The following is a 14,068-nucleotide window of genomic DNA, read 5'->3' on the forward strand; positions in this document are numbered from 1 at the left end:
ACAGCTCTGGCTGCTCCATGCTGGCAGACTGCTCTGGCTGCTCCATGATGACTGGTAGCTCTGGCTGCTCCATGCTGACTGGCTGCTCCATGCTGACTGACAGCTCTGGCTGCTCCATGCTGACTGGCAGCTCTGGCTGCTCCATGCTGACTGGCTGCTCTGGCTGCTCCATGCTGACTGGCTGCTCCATGCTGACTGGCTGCTCCATGCTGACTGACAGCTCTGGCTGCTCCATGCTGACTGGCAGCTCTGGCTGCTCCATGCTGACTGGCTGCTCTGGCTGCTCCATGCTGACTGGCTGCTCCATGCTGACTGGCTGCTCCATGCTGACTGGCGGCCCTGGCTGCTCCATGCTGACTGGCGGCCCTGGCTGCTCCATGCTGACTGGCGGCCCTGGCTGCTCCATGCTGACTGGCGGCCCTGGCTGCTCCATGCTAACCGGCAGCTCTGGCGGCTCCTTGCAGACTGGCAGCTCTGGCGGCTCCTTGCAGACTGGCAGCTTTGGCGGCATCCTGCAGACTGGCAGCTCTGGCGGCTCCTTGCAGACTGGCAGCTCCATGCAGACTGGCAGCTCTATGCAGACTGGCAGCTCCTTGCAGACTGGCAGCTCCTTGCAGACTGGCAGCTCCTTGCAGACTGGCAGCTCTATGCTAACTGGCAGCTCTATGCTAACTGGCAGCTCTATGCTAACTGGCAGCTCTATGCTAACTGGCAGCTCTATGCTAACTGGCAGCTCTTTGCAAACTGGCAGTTCTGAACAGGCGGGAGACTCCGGCAGCGCTGTAGAGAAGGAAGGCTCTAACAGCGCTAAACAGGCGGGAGACTCCGACAACGCTGGAGAGGAGGAGGGCTCCGACAGCGCTGGACAGGCGAGGCGCACTGTAGGCCTGATGCGTGGTGCTGGCACTGGTGGTACTGGGCCGAGGACACGCACAGGAAGCCTGGTGCGGGGAGCTGCTACCGGAGGGCTGGGGTGTGGAGGTGGTACTGGAAAAACCGGACCGTGCAGGCGCACTGGAGCTCTTGAGCACCGAGCCTGCCCAACCTTCCCTGGTTGAATGCTCACGGTCGCCCTGCCAGTGCGGCGAGGTGGAATAGCCCGCACTGGACTATGCAGGCGAACCGGAGACACCGAGCGCAAGGCTGGTGCCATGTAAACCGGCCCAAGGAGACGCACTGGGGACCAGCTGCGTAGAGCCGGCTTCATGGCATTAGGCTCGACGCTCAATCTAGCCCGGCAGACACGCGGAGCTGGAATATACCGCACCGGGCTATGCACCCGCACTGGAGACACCGTGCGCACCACTGCATAACACGGTGCCTGTCCGGTCTCTCTAGCCCCCCGGTAAGCACAGGGAGTCTGCCCAGGTCTCCTACCTGGCATAGCCATACTCCCTGTTAGCCCCCCCCCAAGAAATTTTTGGGGCTGCCTCTCAAGCTTCCATCCGCGTCGCCGAGCTGCCTTCTCATACCAGCGCCTCTCTGCTTTCACCGCCTCCATTCTACGGTAACCTTCCTCGCACTGCTCCAGCGAATCCCAGGCGGGCTCCGGCACTCTCCCTGGGTCGGCCGCCCACCTGTCGATCTCCTCCCAAGTAGTATACTCCATACTGTACTCCTCTTTGGGCTGTTCCTGTTGTTTCTTCTCCCGCTGCACCTTAGTGCGGCTACACTCCCCTGGTTTAGCCCAGGGTCCTCTCCCGTCGAGGATTTCCTCCCATGTCCAGAAATCCTTATTGCGCTTCTCCTCGCGCTGCTCCTGCCTGTTGACACGCTGCTTGGTCCTTTTGTGGTGGGTGATTCTGTAACGGTTTTCTTTATGAGAAGGAGAGTCGGACCAAAATGCAGCGTGTAGATTGCGATCCATGTTTTAATGGACAAACGTAAAACACGAATCAATGCAAACACTACAAAATAAAGAACGTGATGAACGTAACGAAAACCTAAAACAGCCTATCTGGTGAAAAACACATAGACAGGAACAATCACCCACAAACACACAGTGAACCCCAGGCTACCTAAATATGGTTCCCAATCAGAGACAATGATGAACACCTGCCTCTGACTGAGAACCATATCAGGCTGAACATAGAAATAGACAAACAAGACATGAAACATAGAATGCCCACTCAGATCACACCCTGACCAATCAAAACATAGAAAATACAAAGTAAACTATGGTCAGGGCGTGACACCATGTTAAATTCAGGCTGGAACACAACATCTACATTTAATCCATGTTAAATTCAGGCTGGAACACAACATCTACATTTAATCCATGTTAAATTCAGACTGGAACACAACATCTACATTTAATCCATGTTAAATTCAGGCTGGAACACAACATCTACATTTAATCCATGTTAAATTCAGGCTGGAACACAACATCTACATTTAATCCATGTTAAATTCAGGCTGGAACACAACATCTACATTTAATCCATTTTAAATTCAGGCTGGAACACAACATCTACATTTCATCCATTTTAAATTCAGGCTGGAACACAACATCTACATTTAATCCATGTTAAATTCAGGCTGTAACACAACATCTACATTTAATCCATTTTAAATTCAGGCTGGAACACAACATCTACATTTAATCCCATTTTAAATTCAGGCTGGAACACAACATCTACATTTAATCCCATTTTAAATTCAGGCTGGAACACAACATCTACATTTAATCCATTTTAAATTCAGGCTGGAACACAACATCTACATTTCATCCATTTTAAATTCAGGCTGTAACACAACAAAATGTGTAAAAAGTCAAGGGGTGTGAATACTTTCTGAAGGCACTGTATACAGTGCAGTACATTCGGGAAGTATTTGGATTCCTTCACTGGGCACCATAAAGGCCTGATTGGTGGAGTGCTGCAGAGATGGTTGTCCTTCTGGAAGGTTCGCCCATCTGCAAAGAGGAACTCTAGACCTCTGCCAGAGTGACCATCGGGTTCTTGGGCACCTCCCTGACCAAGGCCCTTATCCCCCGATTGCTCAGTTTGGCCGGGCTGCCAGCTCTAGGAAGAGTTTTGGTGGTTCCAAACTTCTTCCATTTATTAATGATGGAGGCCAATGTGTTCTTGGGGACCTTCAATGCTGCATTTTTTGATGCCCTTCCCCAGATCTGTGCCTCGACACAATCCTGTCTCGGAGCTCTACGGACAATTCCTTCGACCTCATGGCTTGGTTTTTGCTCTAACATGCACTGTCAACTGTGGAACGTTATATAGGCAGATGTGTGCCTTTCCATATCATGTCCAATCAATTGAATATACCACAGGTGGACTCCAATCAAGTTGTAGAAACATCTCAAGGATGATCAATGTAAACAGGATGCACCTGAGCTCAATTTCAATTTCATGCTTATGAAAATAAGTCATTCCTGTTTTTGTTTTCTACACATTTGCAAACATTTCACAAAACCTGTTTTCACTTTGTCATTATGGGGTATTGTGCGTAGAATGCTGAGGAAATGTTTTTATTTAATCCATTTTTAGAATAAGGCTGTAACGTAACAAAATGTGGAAAAGGTCAAGGTGTCTGAATACTTTCGAAGGCACTGTATATATATATATATATATATGCATGTATTTTTGTGCTTTTCTTTGCATGCTGTTGCTCTGGCTCTGTAATTGAATCCCACACCTGTATTGGAATCCAAAGGTTCTTACCTTTCTAACGGTGGTAAGCATGTGTTTGTAGGATTTATAGTTTTGAAACAGTTTTGAAACAGAAATGTTCCTAATGTTTCAGCCTCCTGTCAGAGGCAACAGGTTTTTTGTCAGAACGTCCTGCTACTGGGTAAAGTTCATGATGCCTTTGACCTTAACAAGGGTCTAAGGACCAGTGAAATAGCCCCTTAACATTGAAGATCCAACACCATATTTTACAGTTGTTATGGGGTTATTTTCTGCTCATGCATTCCCATTTTGACGACCAAACCCACCACTTGTGCTTGGCCAAAGAGCTCTAGTTTCATGTAATCCAACAAATGTAAACGCATCGGCACTTGGATTGGAACCAGTGATTTGGTCAGATTACATGAAAATAGAGCTCTTTGATACACTGGTCTGAGTTAGAATAGGTTAGGCTGGGCTGGGTTAGACTGGGCTGAGTTGGACTGGGCTTGAATAGACTGTGCTGAGTTAGGTTAGGATGGTCTGGGTTTGAATAGACTGTGCTGAGTTAGGTTAGGATGGTCTGGGTTTGAATAGACTGTGCTGAGTTAGGTTAGGATGGTCTGGGCTTGAATAGACTGTGCTGAGTTAGGTTAGGATGGTCTGGGTTTGAATAGACTGTGCTGAGTTAGGTTAGGATGGTCTGGGCTTGAATAGACTGTGCTGAGTTAGGTTAGGATGGACTGGGCTTGAATAGACTGTGCTGAGTTAGGTTAGGATGGACTGGGCTTGAATAGACTGTGCTGAGTTAGGTTAGGATGGTCTGGGCTTGAATAGACTGTGCTGAGTTAGGTTAGGATGGTCTGGGCTTGAATAGACTGTGCTGAGTTAGGTTAGGATGGTCTGGGCTTGAATAGACTGTGCTGAGTTAGGTTAGGATGGTCTGGCTTTGAATAGACTGTGCTGAGTTAGGTTAGGATGGTCTGGGCTTGAATAGACTGTGCTGAGTTAGGTTAGGATGGACTGGGCTTGAATAGACTGTGCTGAGTTAGGTTAGGATGGACTGGGCTTGAATAGACTGTGCTGAGTTAGGTTAGGATGGTCTGGGCTTGAATAGACTGTGCTGAGTTAGGTTAGGATGGTCTGGGCTTGAATAGACTGTGCTGAGTTAGGTTAGGATGGACTGGGTTTGAATAGACTGTGCTGAGTTAGGTTAGGATGGTCTGGGCTTGAATAGACTGTGCTGGACAAGGTTTTTTTTGCAATTGGTATCCTTGGGCAGTGTGTTTTTTGGTCACCTAGTCCAAACAGTGTAAACTAATTTTCGGGATGGAAAAACACTTTCAGTGTAAACTTAAAAGACTTAAACAAGATGTAAAGTTTGTAGAAAATATAATGGGCTACATAATATAATCTTTGAGAACTAACAATAACCAAAATAACATCTAGACAATCAGTGAAAATTCCCCAAACAATGAATTTAGCAATATAGATTTTGTTATTATGTTTGAGCAAAATGCATAGAGTTGCAGGGAGTTTGCTTTAAAACGGCTCAATTTTACATTTTCTCCATGACATAACGTGTAGAATCGTAGATAATTAGCTTTCAAACTACAAAAATGTCTCTCAGCTCCATGTAGAATTGCAGGAAATTGGCTTAAAAATTGAAAACATTTCTCTGCACAGCTAAGATGGGGGCCTCTAAAACTAGACTGGGCTGAGTTAGGGTAAACTGGGTTGGACTGGGTTAGACTATGCTGAGTTAGGGTAACTGGGTTGGAGTGGGTTAGACTGCTCTGAGTTAGGGTAAGTAACTGGGTTGGACTGGGTTAGACTGTGCTGAGTTAGGGTAACTGGGTTGGACTGGGTTAGACTGGGCTGAGTTAGGGTAAACTGGGTTGGACTGGGTTAGTCTGGGCTGAGTTAGGGTAAACTGGGTTGGACTGGGTTAGTCTGGGCTGAGTTAGGGTAACTGGGTTGGCCTGGGTTAGACTGCTCTGAGTTAGGGTAACTGGGTTGGACTGGGTTAGACTGGGCTGAGTTAGGGTAACTGGGTTGGACTGGGTTAGACTGGGCTGAGTTAGGGTAAACTGGGTTGGAGTGGGTTAGACTGTGCTGAGTTAGGGTAACTGGGTTGAACTGGGTTAGACTGTGCTGAGTTAGGGTAACTGGGTTAGACTGTGCTGAGTTAGGGTAACTGGGTTGGACTGGGTTAGACTGTGCTGAGTTAGGGTAACTGGGTTGGAGGTGGTTAGACTGCTCTGAGTTAGGGTAACTGGGTTGGACTAGGTTAGTCTGGGCTGAGTTAGAGTAACTGGGTTGGAGTGGGTTAGACTGCTCTGAGTTAGGGTAAACTGGGTTGGACTGGGTTAGACTGCTCTGAGTTAGGGTAACTGGGTTGGACTGGGTTAGACTGCTCTGAGTTAGAGTAACTGGGTTGGACTGGGTTAGTCTGGGCTGAGTTAGAGTAACTGGGTTGGACTGGGTTAGACTGGGCTGAGTTAGAGTAACTTGGTTGGACTGGGTTAGACTGCTCTGAGTTAGAGTAACTGGGTTGGACTGTGTTAGACTGGGCTGAGTTAGAGTAACTAGGTTGGACTGGGTTAGACTGGGCTGAGTTAGAATAACTGGGTTAGACTGGGCTGAGTTAGAGTAACTGGGTTGGACTGGGTTAGACTGCTTTGAGTTAGGGTAACTGGGTTGAACTGGGTTAGTCTGGGCTGAGTTAGAGTAACTGGGTTGGACTGGGTTAGACTGCTCTGAGTTAGGGTAACTGGGTTGGACTGGGTTAGACTGCTCTGAGTTAGGGTAACTGGGTTGGACTGGGTTAGTCTGGGCTGAGTTGGAGTAACTGGGTTGGACTGGGTTAGACTAGAGTATGTTAAGCTGGAGAGGCTGTATACTTAGTCAGGCTACTTTCCTCTGAAGGTTATTTTGCGGAGATGCTGTATTCGTGCATGCGTGTGTGCAGGCGAGCGTGCGTGCGTGTCTCCTCTCCTTTGAGGAGATCCACTAGTGATAAATGCATTACAGTGAGAGACATAAATCACAGTCGGTGGAAAAGAGAGGGGGTCAGAGAGAAAGACAAAGAGAGAGTGAGAGAGAAAGAAGAGATCATCTTTACGGCCTCTCCTGTTCATAAACCCTATGCTGAGACATAAATCACTAACCAGGAGGCCAGATCAGACAGTGTCTCCTCGGCCAGTTAAACCCAGCCATGGGAAGATCTGGAACTCGAGGAACTGGAGTCTGCTTCCCATTTCTCTCCTTTGGAGTGTTTTATATTCTGCAACACTTCATCGGTGAGGGCCTTGGATGGGCCGTGTGTGTGGGGGGGGGTTAGAATATGTGTATGTGCCTTTGCGTGTGTGTGTGTGTGTGTGTGTGTGTGTGTGTGTGTGTGCAACACACCGAGACAAGGCATATTTTTTGACACATGCCCATTGGAATCTTTTCAAAGTGTCCCCCTGTTACACTGGTACTGTAATCTGAAGTCAATCTGAAGTGTACATCTCGCTCTCTCTCCCCTCCATCTCTCTCTCTCTTTCTCCTCCATCTCTCTCTCTGTCTTTCTCCTTCATCTCTCTCTCTTTCTCCTCCATCTCTCTCTCTCTCTCTTTCTCCTTCATCTCTCTTTCTCCTTCATCTCTCTCTCTTTCTCCTCCATCTCTCTCTCTTTCCCCTCCATCTCTCTATTTCTCCTCCATCTCTCTCTCTTTTTCGCCCTTTCCCTTCCTCTGTGTTTTCCTATTGGCAGATCATTTGTGATCCAGCAGATCCCCAGCAGTAATCTCTTCATGGTGGTGGTAGACAACAAGTGTGACTGTTCTGATGCTGCTCCAATCACCATGGACCCCATCGAGATCATGTATATCCTTATCACAGAGACCGGTTTGAAGGGGTGGACTGGTGGAGTAAAGGGTGAAATCGGGGACAGTATGGGTGTGGATATGTGTAGGGGTGTGGACAGGGGAACAGGGGGAGAGGATGTGGTGTAAGGCATGAGTGGCACAGTACAGAGGTACGGGTAGAATTGATTTCACATCTCTCGAACTCAGGGAGTGAATGTGTTTTTGAGTGTGTGTGTGAGCCAACCGCAAAATGTAGCAAAACCTCCAGGGTTTTCATTAAAGCTTGTCTGACTTCAATATGATCAGTGATCACCTCCCACGGCCCCTTCGGTTGGCTCCACAGCTGCTTATTCAGGGGCTGTCACACAGTAAAAAGAAAAACAACGTTATTCCCTTCTCATGTATTTTGATACACACAACTTATTTCTCCTTTTTCACCCCATGAATTCCAGTGTCAGCATCATTATGGTCAGTGAGTTATTGTTTTGTATCCTCTGAGAGGAACGATGGGAAAAGCAGAGATCGCTTTAATTTGCGGGCGGGTTTGGTGAGAGTTTGTTTGCCCTTTGCTCCGTTAGTTGGATGAAAGAGCTGTGTGTGTGTGTGTGTGTGTGTGTGTGTGTGTGTGTGTGAGCATATGTGTGTGAATGTGCATGTGTGTGTGCATGTGCGTGTGTGTGTGCGTGTGTGCCTGTGCGCGTGCATGTTTGGGTACGAGATCTGAGGCTGGAGGGTTGAGGGTTTCAAACAATGCATGGCGCTCTAACAGATGGACTGTTTCACAACGGAGTGTGTGTGTGTGTGTGTGTGTGTGTGATGTTTCATAAGGGCCTGTGCTAGTGATGGGGGCCTGATCAATAGCAGACGCTGAGCTACAGTATAGAGAGGCCAGGCTGCAAGCCTGCTGGAAGAACACAGCTCCTAGTTACAACCATGGAATTGCAATGAAAAGAAGGGAAATTCCTATCCAAAGCAATATTCACTTTAGCGTTGATCTGTTTAGCGTTGATCTGTCATATGTTGTCTGGGATACAAGCAAGTAGGGTGCTTGTGTGAGGTGCTCCTTATATTGTGGCACGCTGCTTTGAATGTGGACCAGTAGTGTGCTCTACTGTGAAGTCTCCCATGCGTTCCTTGACTGCGGCTGCACATAACGAGTCTCTGAAGTGTGAACGACTGAAGTTCCAGAAGGACCGGAGACGACCTGACTCCTGCCACCCTTTCCACCCAGAGGTAACCAAACCCAACCACATCACAACCACATCACAACCTAACCTCCTGCCACCCCTTCCACCCAGAGGTAACCAAACCCAACCATATCACAACCACATCACAACCTAACCTTCTGCCACCCCTTCCACCCAGAGGTAACCAAACCCAACCACATCACAACCTAACCTTCTGCCACCCCTTCCACCCAGAGGTAACCAAACCCAACCACATCACAACCTAACCTTCTGCCACCCCTTCCACCCAGAGGTAACCAAACCCAACCATATCACAACCACATCACAACCTAACCTTCTGCCACCCCTTCCACCCAGAGGTAACCAAACCCAACCATATCACAACCACATCACAACCTAACCTTCTGCCACCCCTTCCACCCAGAGGTAACCAAACCCAACCACATCACAACCTAACCTTCTGCCACCCCTTCCACCCAGAGGTAACCAAACCCAACCACATCACAACCTAACCTTCTGCCACCCCTTCCACCCAGAGGTAACCAAACCCAACCATATCACAACCACATCACAACCTAACCTTCTGCCACCCCTTCCACCCAGAGGTAACCAAACCCAACCATATCACAACCACATCACAACCTAACCTTCTGCCACCCCTTCCACCCAGAGGTAACCAAACCCAACCACATCACAACCTAACCTTCTGCCACCCCTTCCACCCAGAGGTAACCAAACCCAACCACATCACAACCTAAACTTCTGCCACCCCTTCCACCCAGAGGTAACCAAACCCAACCATATCACAACCACATCACAACCTAACCTTCTGCCACCCCTTCCACCCAGAGGTAACCAAACCCAACCATATCACAACCACATCACAACCTAACCTTCTGCCACCCCTTCCACCCAGAGGTAACCAAACCCAACCATATCACAACCACATCACTACCACATCACAACCTAACCTTCTGCCACACCTTCCACCCAGAGGTAACCAAACTCAACCATATCACAACCACATCACAACCTAACCTTCTGCCACCCCTTCCACCCAGAGGTAACCAAACCCAACCATATCACAACCACATCACAACCTAACCTCCTGCCACCCCTTTCACCCAGAGGTAACCAAACCCAACCATATCACAACCACATCACAACCTAACCTTCTGCCACCCCTTCCACCCAGAGGTAACCAAACCCAACCACATCACAACCATAGCCCAACCTAACCTCCTGCCACCCCTTCCACCCAGAGGTAACCAAACCCAACCACATCACAACCATAGCCCAACCTAACCTCCTGCCACCCCTTCCACCCAGAGGTAACCAAACCATATCCATTCCCCAACCACACCACAACTACACAATAACTTGACCGTAGCTTCACCATACTGTAACAATGGATTAAACCTTTGCTGGGCCATGAATTAATCTGTATCTGACTCTGTCTCTCTATATCTCTCTCTCTATCTCTCTTTCTTTCTCTCTCTCTATCTCTCTCTATCTCTCTCTCTCTCTCTCTCTGTTTCTCTCTCTCTTTCTTTATCTTTCTCTCTCTCTCCATCTCACTTTCTCTTTCTCTTGCTGCAGGAGAACTCTATGGAGTGTGGAGGAGCTCTCAACCTCTCCCCATCACTAATGGCAACACTGCTCTGCCTGCTGCTGGTGCTGTTTCCTAGGTGACCAGGGCTGGCCACGCCCCCCAATCCCAGGCTTGGCTGGGATTGGCTCGGCTCGGCATGCACATGAATCCCTGACTACGCCACAGATCATTTAAAAAAATCACAAACCAACCCCTAGCCCTTCCCCTAGCCCTCCCCTAGCCCTCCCCTGGCTCTAGGCTTCTCCTACCCTTTCCCCTAGCCCTTCCCCTAGCCTTTCCCCTAGCTCTTATCCTAGCCCTAGCCTTTCCCCTAGCCTTTCCCCTAGCCTTTCCCCTAGCCCTTCCCCTAGCCCTCCCCCTAGCTCTCCCCCTAGCCCTTCCCCAAATACCACCCCTAGCCCTTCCCCAAAGCCCTCCCCCTAGCCCTCTCCTAGCCCTTCCCCAAAGCCCTCCCCCTAGCCCTTCCCAAAAGCCCTCCCCCTAGCCCTTCCCAAAAGCCCTCCCCCTAGCCCTTCCCAAAAGCCCTTCCCCTAGCCCTTCCCCTAGTCTTTCCCCTCGCCCTCGCCCTCCCCCTAGCCCTCCCCCTAGCTTTTCCCCTAGTCTTTCCCCTCGCCCTTCCCCTAGCTCTTCCCCTAGTCTTTCCCCTAGTTCTTCCCCTAGCTCTTCCCCTAGTCTTTCCCCTCGCCCTTCCCCTAGCCCTCCCCCTAGCTCTTCCCCTAGTCTTTCCCCTCGCCCTTCCCCTAGCCCTCCCCCTAGCCCTCCCCCTAGTCTTTCCCCTAGCTCTTCCCCTAGCCCTTCCCCTAGCTCTTCCCCTGGTCTTTTCCCTAGCCCTCCCCTAGCCCTTCCCCTAGTCTTTCCCCTCGCCCTTCCCCTAGCCCTTCCCCTAGCTCTTCCCCTAGCCCTTCCCCTAGCTCTTCCCCTAGTCTTTCCCCTCGCCCTTCCCCTAGCTCTTCCCCTAGCTCTTCCCCTAGCCCTCCCCCTAGCTCGTCCCCTAGTCTTTCCCCTAGCTCTTCCCCTAGCTCTTCCCCTAGTCTTTCCCCTAGCTCTTCCCCTAGCCCTTCCCCTAGCTCTTCCCCTAGCTCTTCCCCTAGCCCTTCCCCTAGCTCTTCCCCTAGCTCTTCCCCTAGCCCTCCCCCTAGCTCTTCCCCTAGTCTTTCACCTAGCTCTTCCCCTAGCTCTTCCCCTAGTCTTTCCCCTAGCTCTTCCCCTAGCCCTCCCCCTAGCTCTTCCCCTAGTCTTCCCCTAGCTCTTCCCCTAGCCCTTCCCCTAGCTCTTCTCCTAGCCCTTCCCTAGCCCTTCCCCTAGCCATCCCCCTAGCCCTCCCCTAGCCCTTCCCCTAGCCCTCCCCCTAGCCCAACCCTAAATACCACCCCCTAGTCCTCCCCAAAGCCCTCCCCCTAGCCCTCCCCCTAGCCCTTCCCCAAAGCCCTCCCCCTAGCCCTTCCCCTAGCCCTCCCCCTAGCCCTCCCCCTAGCCCTTCCCCAAAGCCCTCCCCCTAGCCCTTCCCCTAGCCCTCCCCCTAGCCTTTCCCCTAGCTCTTCCCCTAGCCCTCCCCCTAGCCCTTCCCCAAAGCCCTCCCCCTAGCCTTTCCCATAGCCCTTCCCCTGGTCTTTCCCCTAGCCTTCCCCCTGGCCCTAGCCCTTCCCCTAGCCATTCCCCTAGCCCTCCCATAGCCCTAGCCTTTCTCCTAGACCTCCCCTACCCTTTCCCCCAGCCCTTCCCCTAGCTTTTCCCCTAGCCTTTCCCCTAGCCTTTCCCCTAGCCCTCCCCCTAGCTTTTCCCCTAGCTTTTCCCCTAGCCTTTCCCCTAGCCTTTCCCCTAGCCCTTCCCCTAGCCTTTCCCCTAGCCTTTCCCCTAGCCTTTCCTCTAGCCCTACCCCTAGCCTTTCCCCTAGCCTTTCCCCTAGCCTTTCCCCTAGCCCTTCCCCTAGCCCTCCCCTAGCCTTTCCCCTAGCCTTTCCCCTAGCCTTTCCTCTAGCCCTTCCCCTAGCCCTCCCCCTAGCCTTTCCCCTAGCCTTTCCACTAGCCCTCCCCCTAGCCTTTCCCCTAGCCTTTCCGCTAGCTTTTCCCCTTTCCCCTAGCCTTTCCTCTAGCCTAGGGGTGTCAACCATATTCCATGTAGGACCGACTGTCTGTTGGTTTTTGTTAATTCTGTTCAATTAGTGTCCATTTAAGACCCAGACAACCAGGGAGTTCCTAACTAATCAGTGACCTTTATTAAGTTCGCAAGTCTCAGACACTCGGCCCTAGATGGAATTACTTTGACACCTGTGCCCTAGCCTGTGCCCTAGCCCCTAGCCTTATCCTCTATCCCCTAGAAATGTCCCCTTATGTAGCCCATTGCCAATTTACTTAGCCCCTACCTCCCTATGCACTAGTATATACCGCCCTGGGCACTTACCCCCTGGACACTTACCCCCGGGCATGTTTTGAGGATCTGAACAGAATGGACAGGTATAAGGAATACACATGAAAGGGGTTCATCATCTACTAGAAATGTATTTAGCTACAACAAAAAATACAGTGCATTGCGAAGGTATTCGGCCCCCTTGAACTTTGCAACCTTTTGCCACATTTCAGGCTTCAAACATAAAGATATAAAACTGTATTTTTTTGTGAAGAATCAACAAGTGGGACACAATCATGAAGTGGAACGACATTTATTGAATATTTCAAACTTTTCTAACAAATCAAAAACTGAAAAATTGGGCGTGCAAAATTATTCAGCCCCTTTACTTTCAGTGCAGCAAACTCTCTCCAGAAGTTCATTGAGGTTCTCTGAATGATCCAATGTTAACCTAAATGACTAATGATGAGAAATACAATCCACCTGTGTGTAATCAAGTCTCCGTATAAATGCACCTGCACTGTGATAGTCTCAGAGGTCCGTTAAAAGCGCAGAGAGCATCATGAAGAACAAGGAACACACCAGGCAGGTCCGAGATACTGTTGTGAAGAAGTTTAAAGCCGGATTTGGATACAAAAAGATTTCCCAAGCTTTAAACATCCCAAGGAGCACTGTGCAAGCGCTAATATTGAAATGGAAGGAGTATCAGACCACTGCAAATCTACCAAGACCTGGCCGTCCCTCTAAACGTTCAGCTCATACAAGGAGAAGACTGATCAGAGATGCAGCCAAGAGGCCCATGATCACTCTGGATGAACTGCAGAGATCTACAGCTGAGGTGGGAGACTCTGTCCATAGGACAACAATCAGTCGTATATTGCACAAATCTGGCCTTTATGGAAGAGTGGCAAGAAGAAAGCCATTTCTTAAAGATATCCATAAAAAGTGTTGTTTAAAGTTTGCCACAAGCCACCTGGGAGACACACCAAACATGTGGAAGAAGGTGCTCTGGTCAGATGAAACCAAAATTGAACTTTTTGGCAACAATGCAAGACGTTATGTTTGGCGTAAAAGCAACACAGCTCATCACCCTGAACACACCATCACCACTGTCAAACATGGTGGTGGCAGCATCATGGTTTGGGCCTGCTTTTCTTCAGCAGGGACAGGGAAGATGGTTAAAATTGATGGGAAGATGGATGGAGCCAAATACAGGACCATTCTGGAAGAACTGGGACGGAGATTTGTCTTCCAACAAGACAATGATCCAAAACATAAAGCAGAATCTACAATGGAATGGTTCAAAAATAAACATATCCAGGTGTTAGAATGGCCAAGTCAAAGTCCAGACCTGAATCCAATCAAGAATCTGTGGAAAGAACTGAAAACTGCTGTTCACAAATGCTCTCCATCCAACCTCACTGAGCTCGAGCTGTTTTGCAAGGAGGA

The 14,068-nt window shown here is 49.7% G+C and overlaps 1 protein-coding gene across 1 annotated transcript in view; it reads left to right on the top strand.

Moving 5' to 3' along the window:
* cacna2d3a (calcium voltage-gated channel auxiliary subunit alpha2delta 3a) overlaps window positions 1-11,238 on the top strand; it is a 324,461-nt gene extending 313,223 nt beyond the window's left edge. Inside the window, exons 35-37 of the mRNA XM_036947559.2 lie at window positions 7,381-7,493; window positions 8,625-8,707; window positions 10,261-11,238. Coding sequence (XP_036803454.1) covers window positions 7,381-7,493; window positions 8,625-8,707; window positions 10,261-10,353 — 289 coding nt within the window. The 3' untranslated portion in view covers window positions 10,354-11,238. The remainder of the gene's footprint in view (window positions 1-7,380; window positions 7,494-8,624; window positions 8,708-10,260) is intronic.
* The last annotated feature ends 2,830 nt before the right edge of the window (window positions 11,239-14,068 follow it).

This window comes from Oncorhynchus mykiss, chromosome 16 (genome assembly GCF_057628025.1).
Source record: "Oncorhynchus mykiss isolate SJ-2025 chromosome 16, ASM5762802v1, whole genome shotgun sequence".
NCBI classification, from domain to species: Eukaryota; Metazoa; Chordata; class Actinopteri; order Salmoniformes; family Salmonidae; genus Oncorhynchus; species Oncorhynchus mykiss.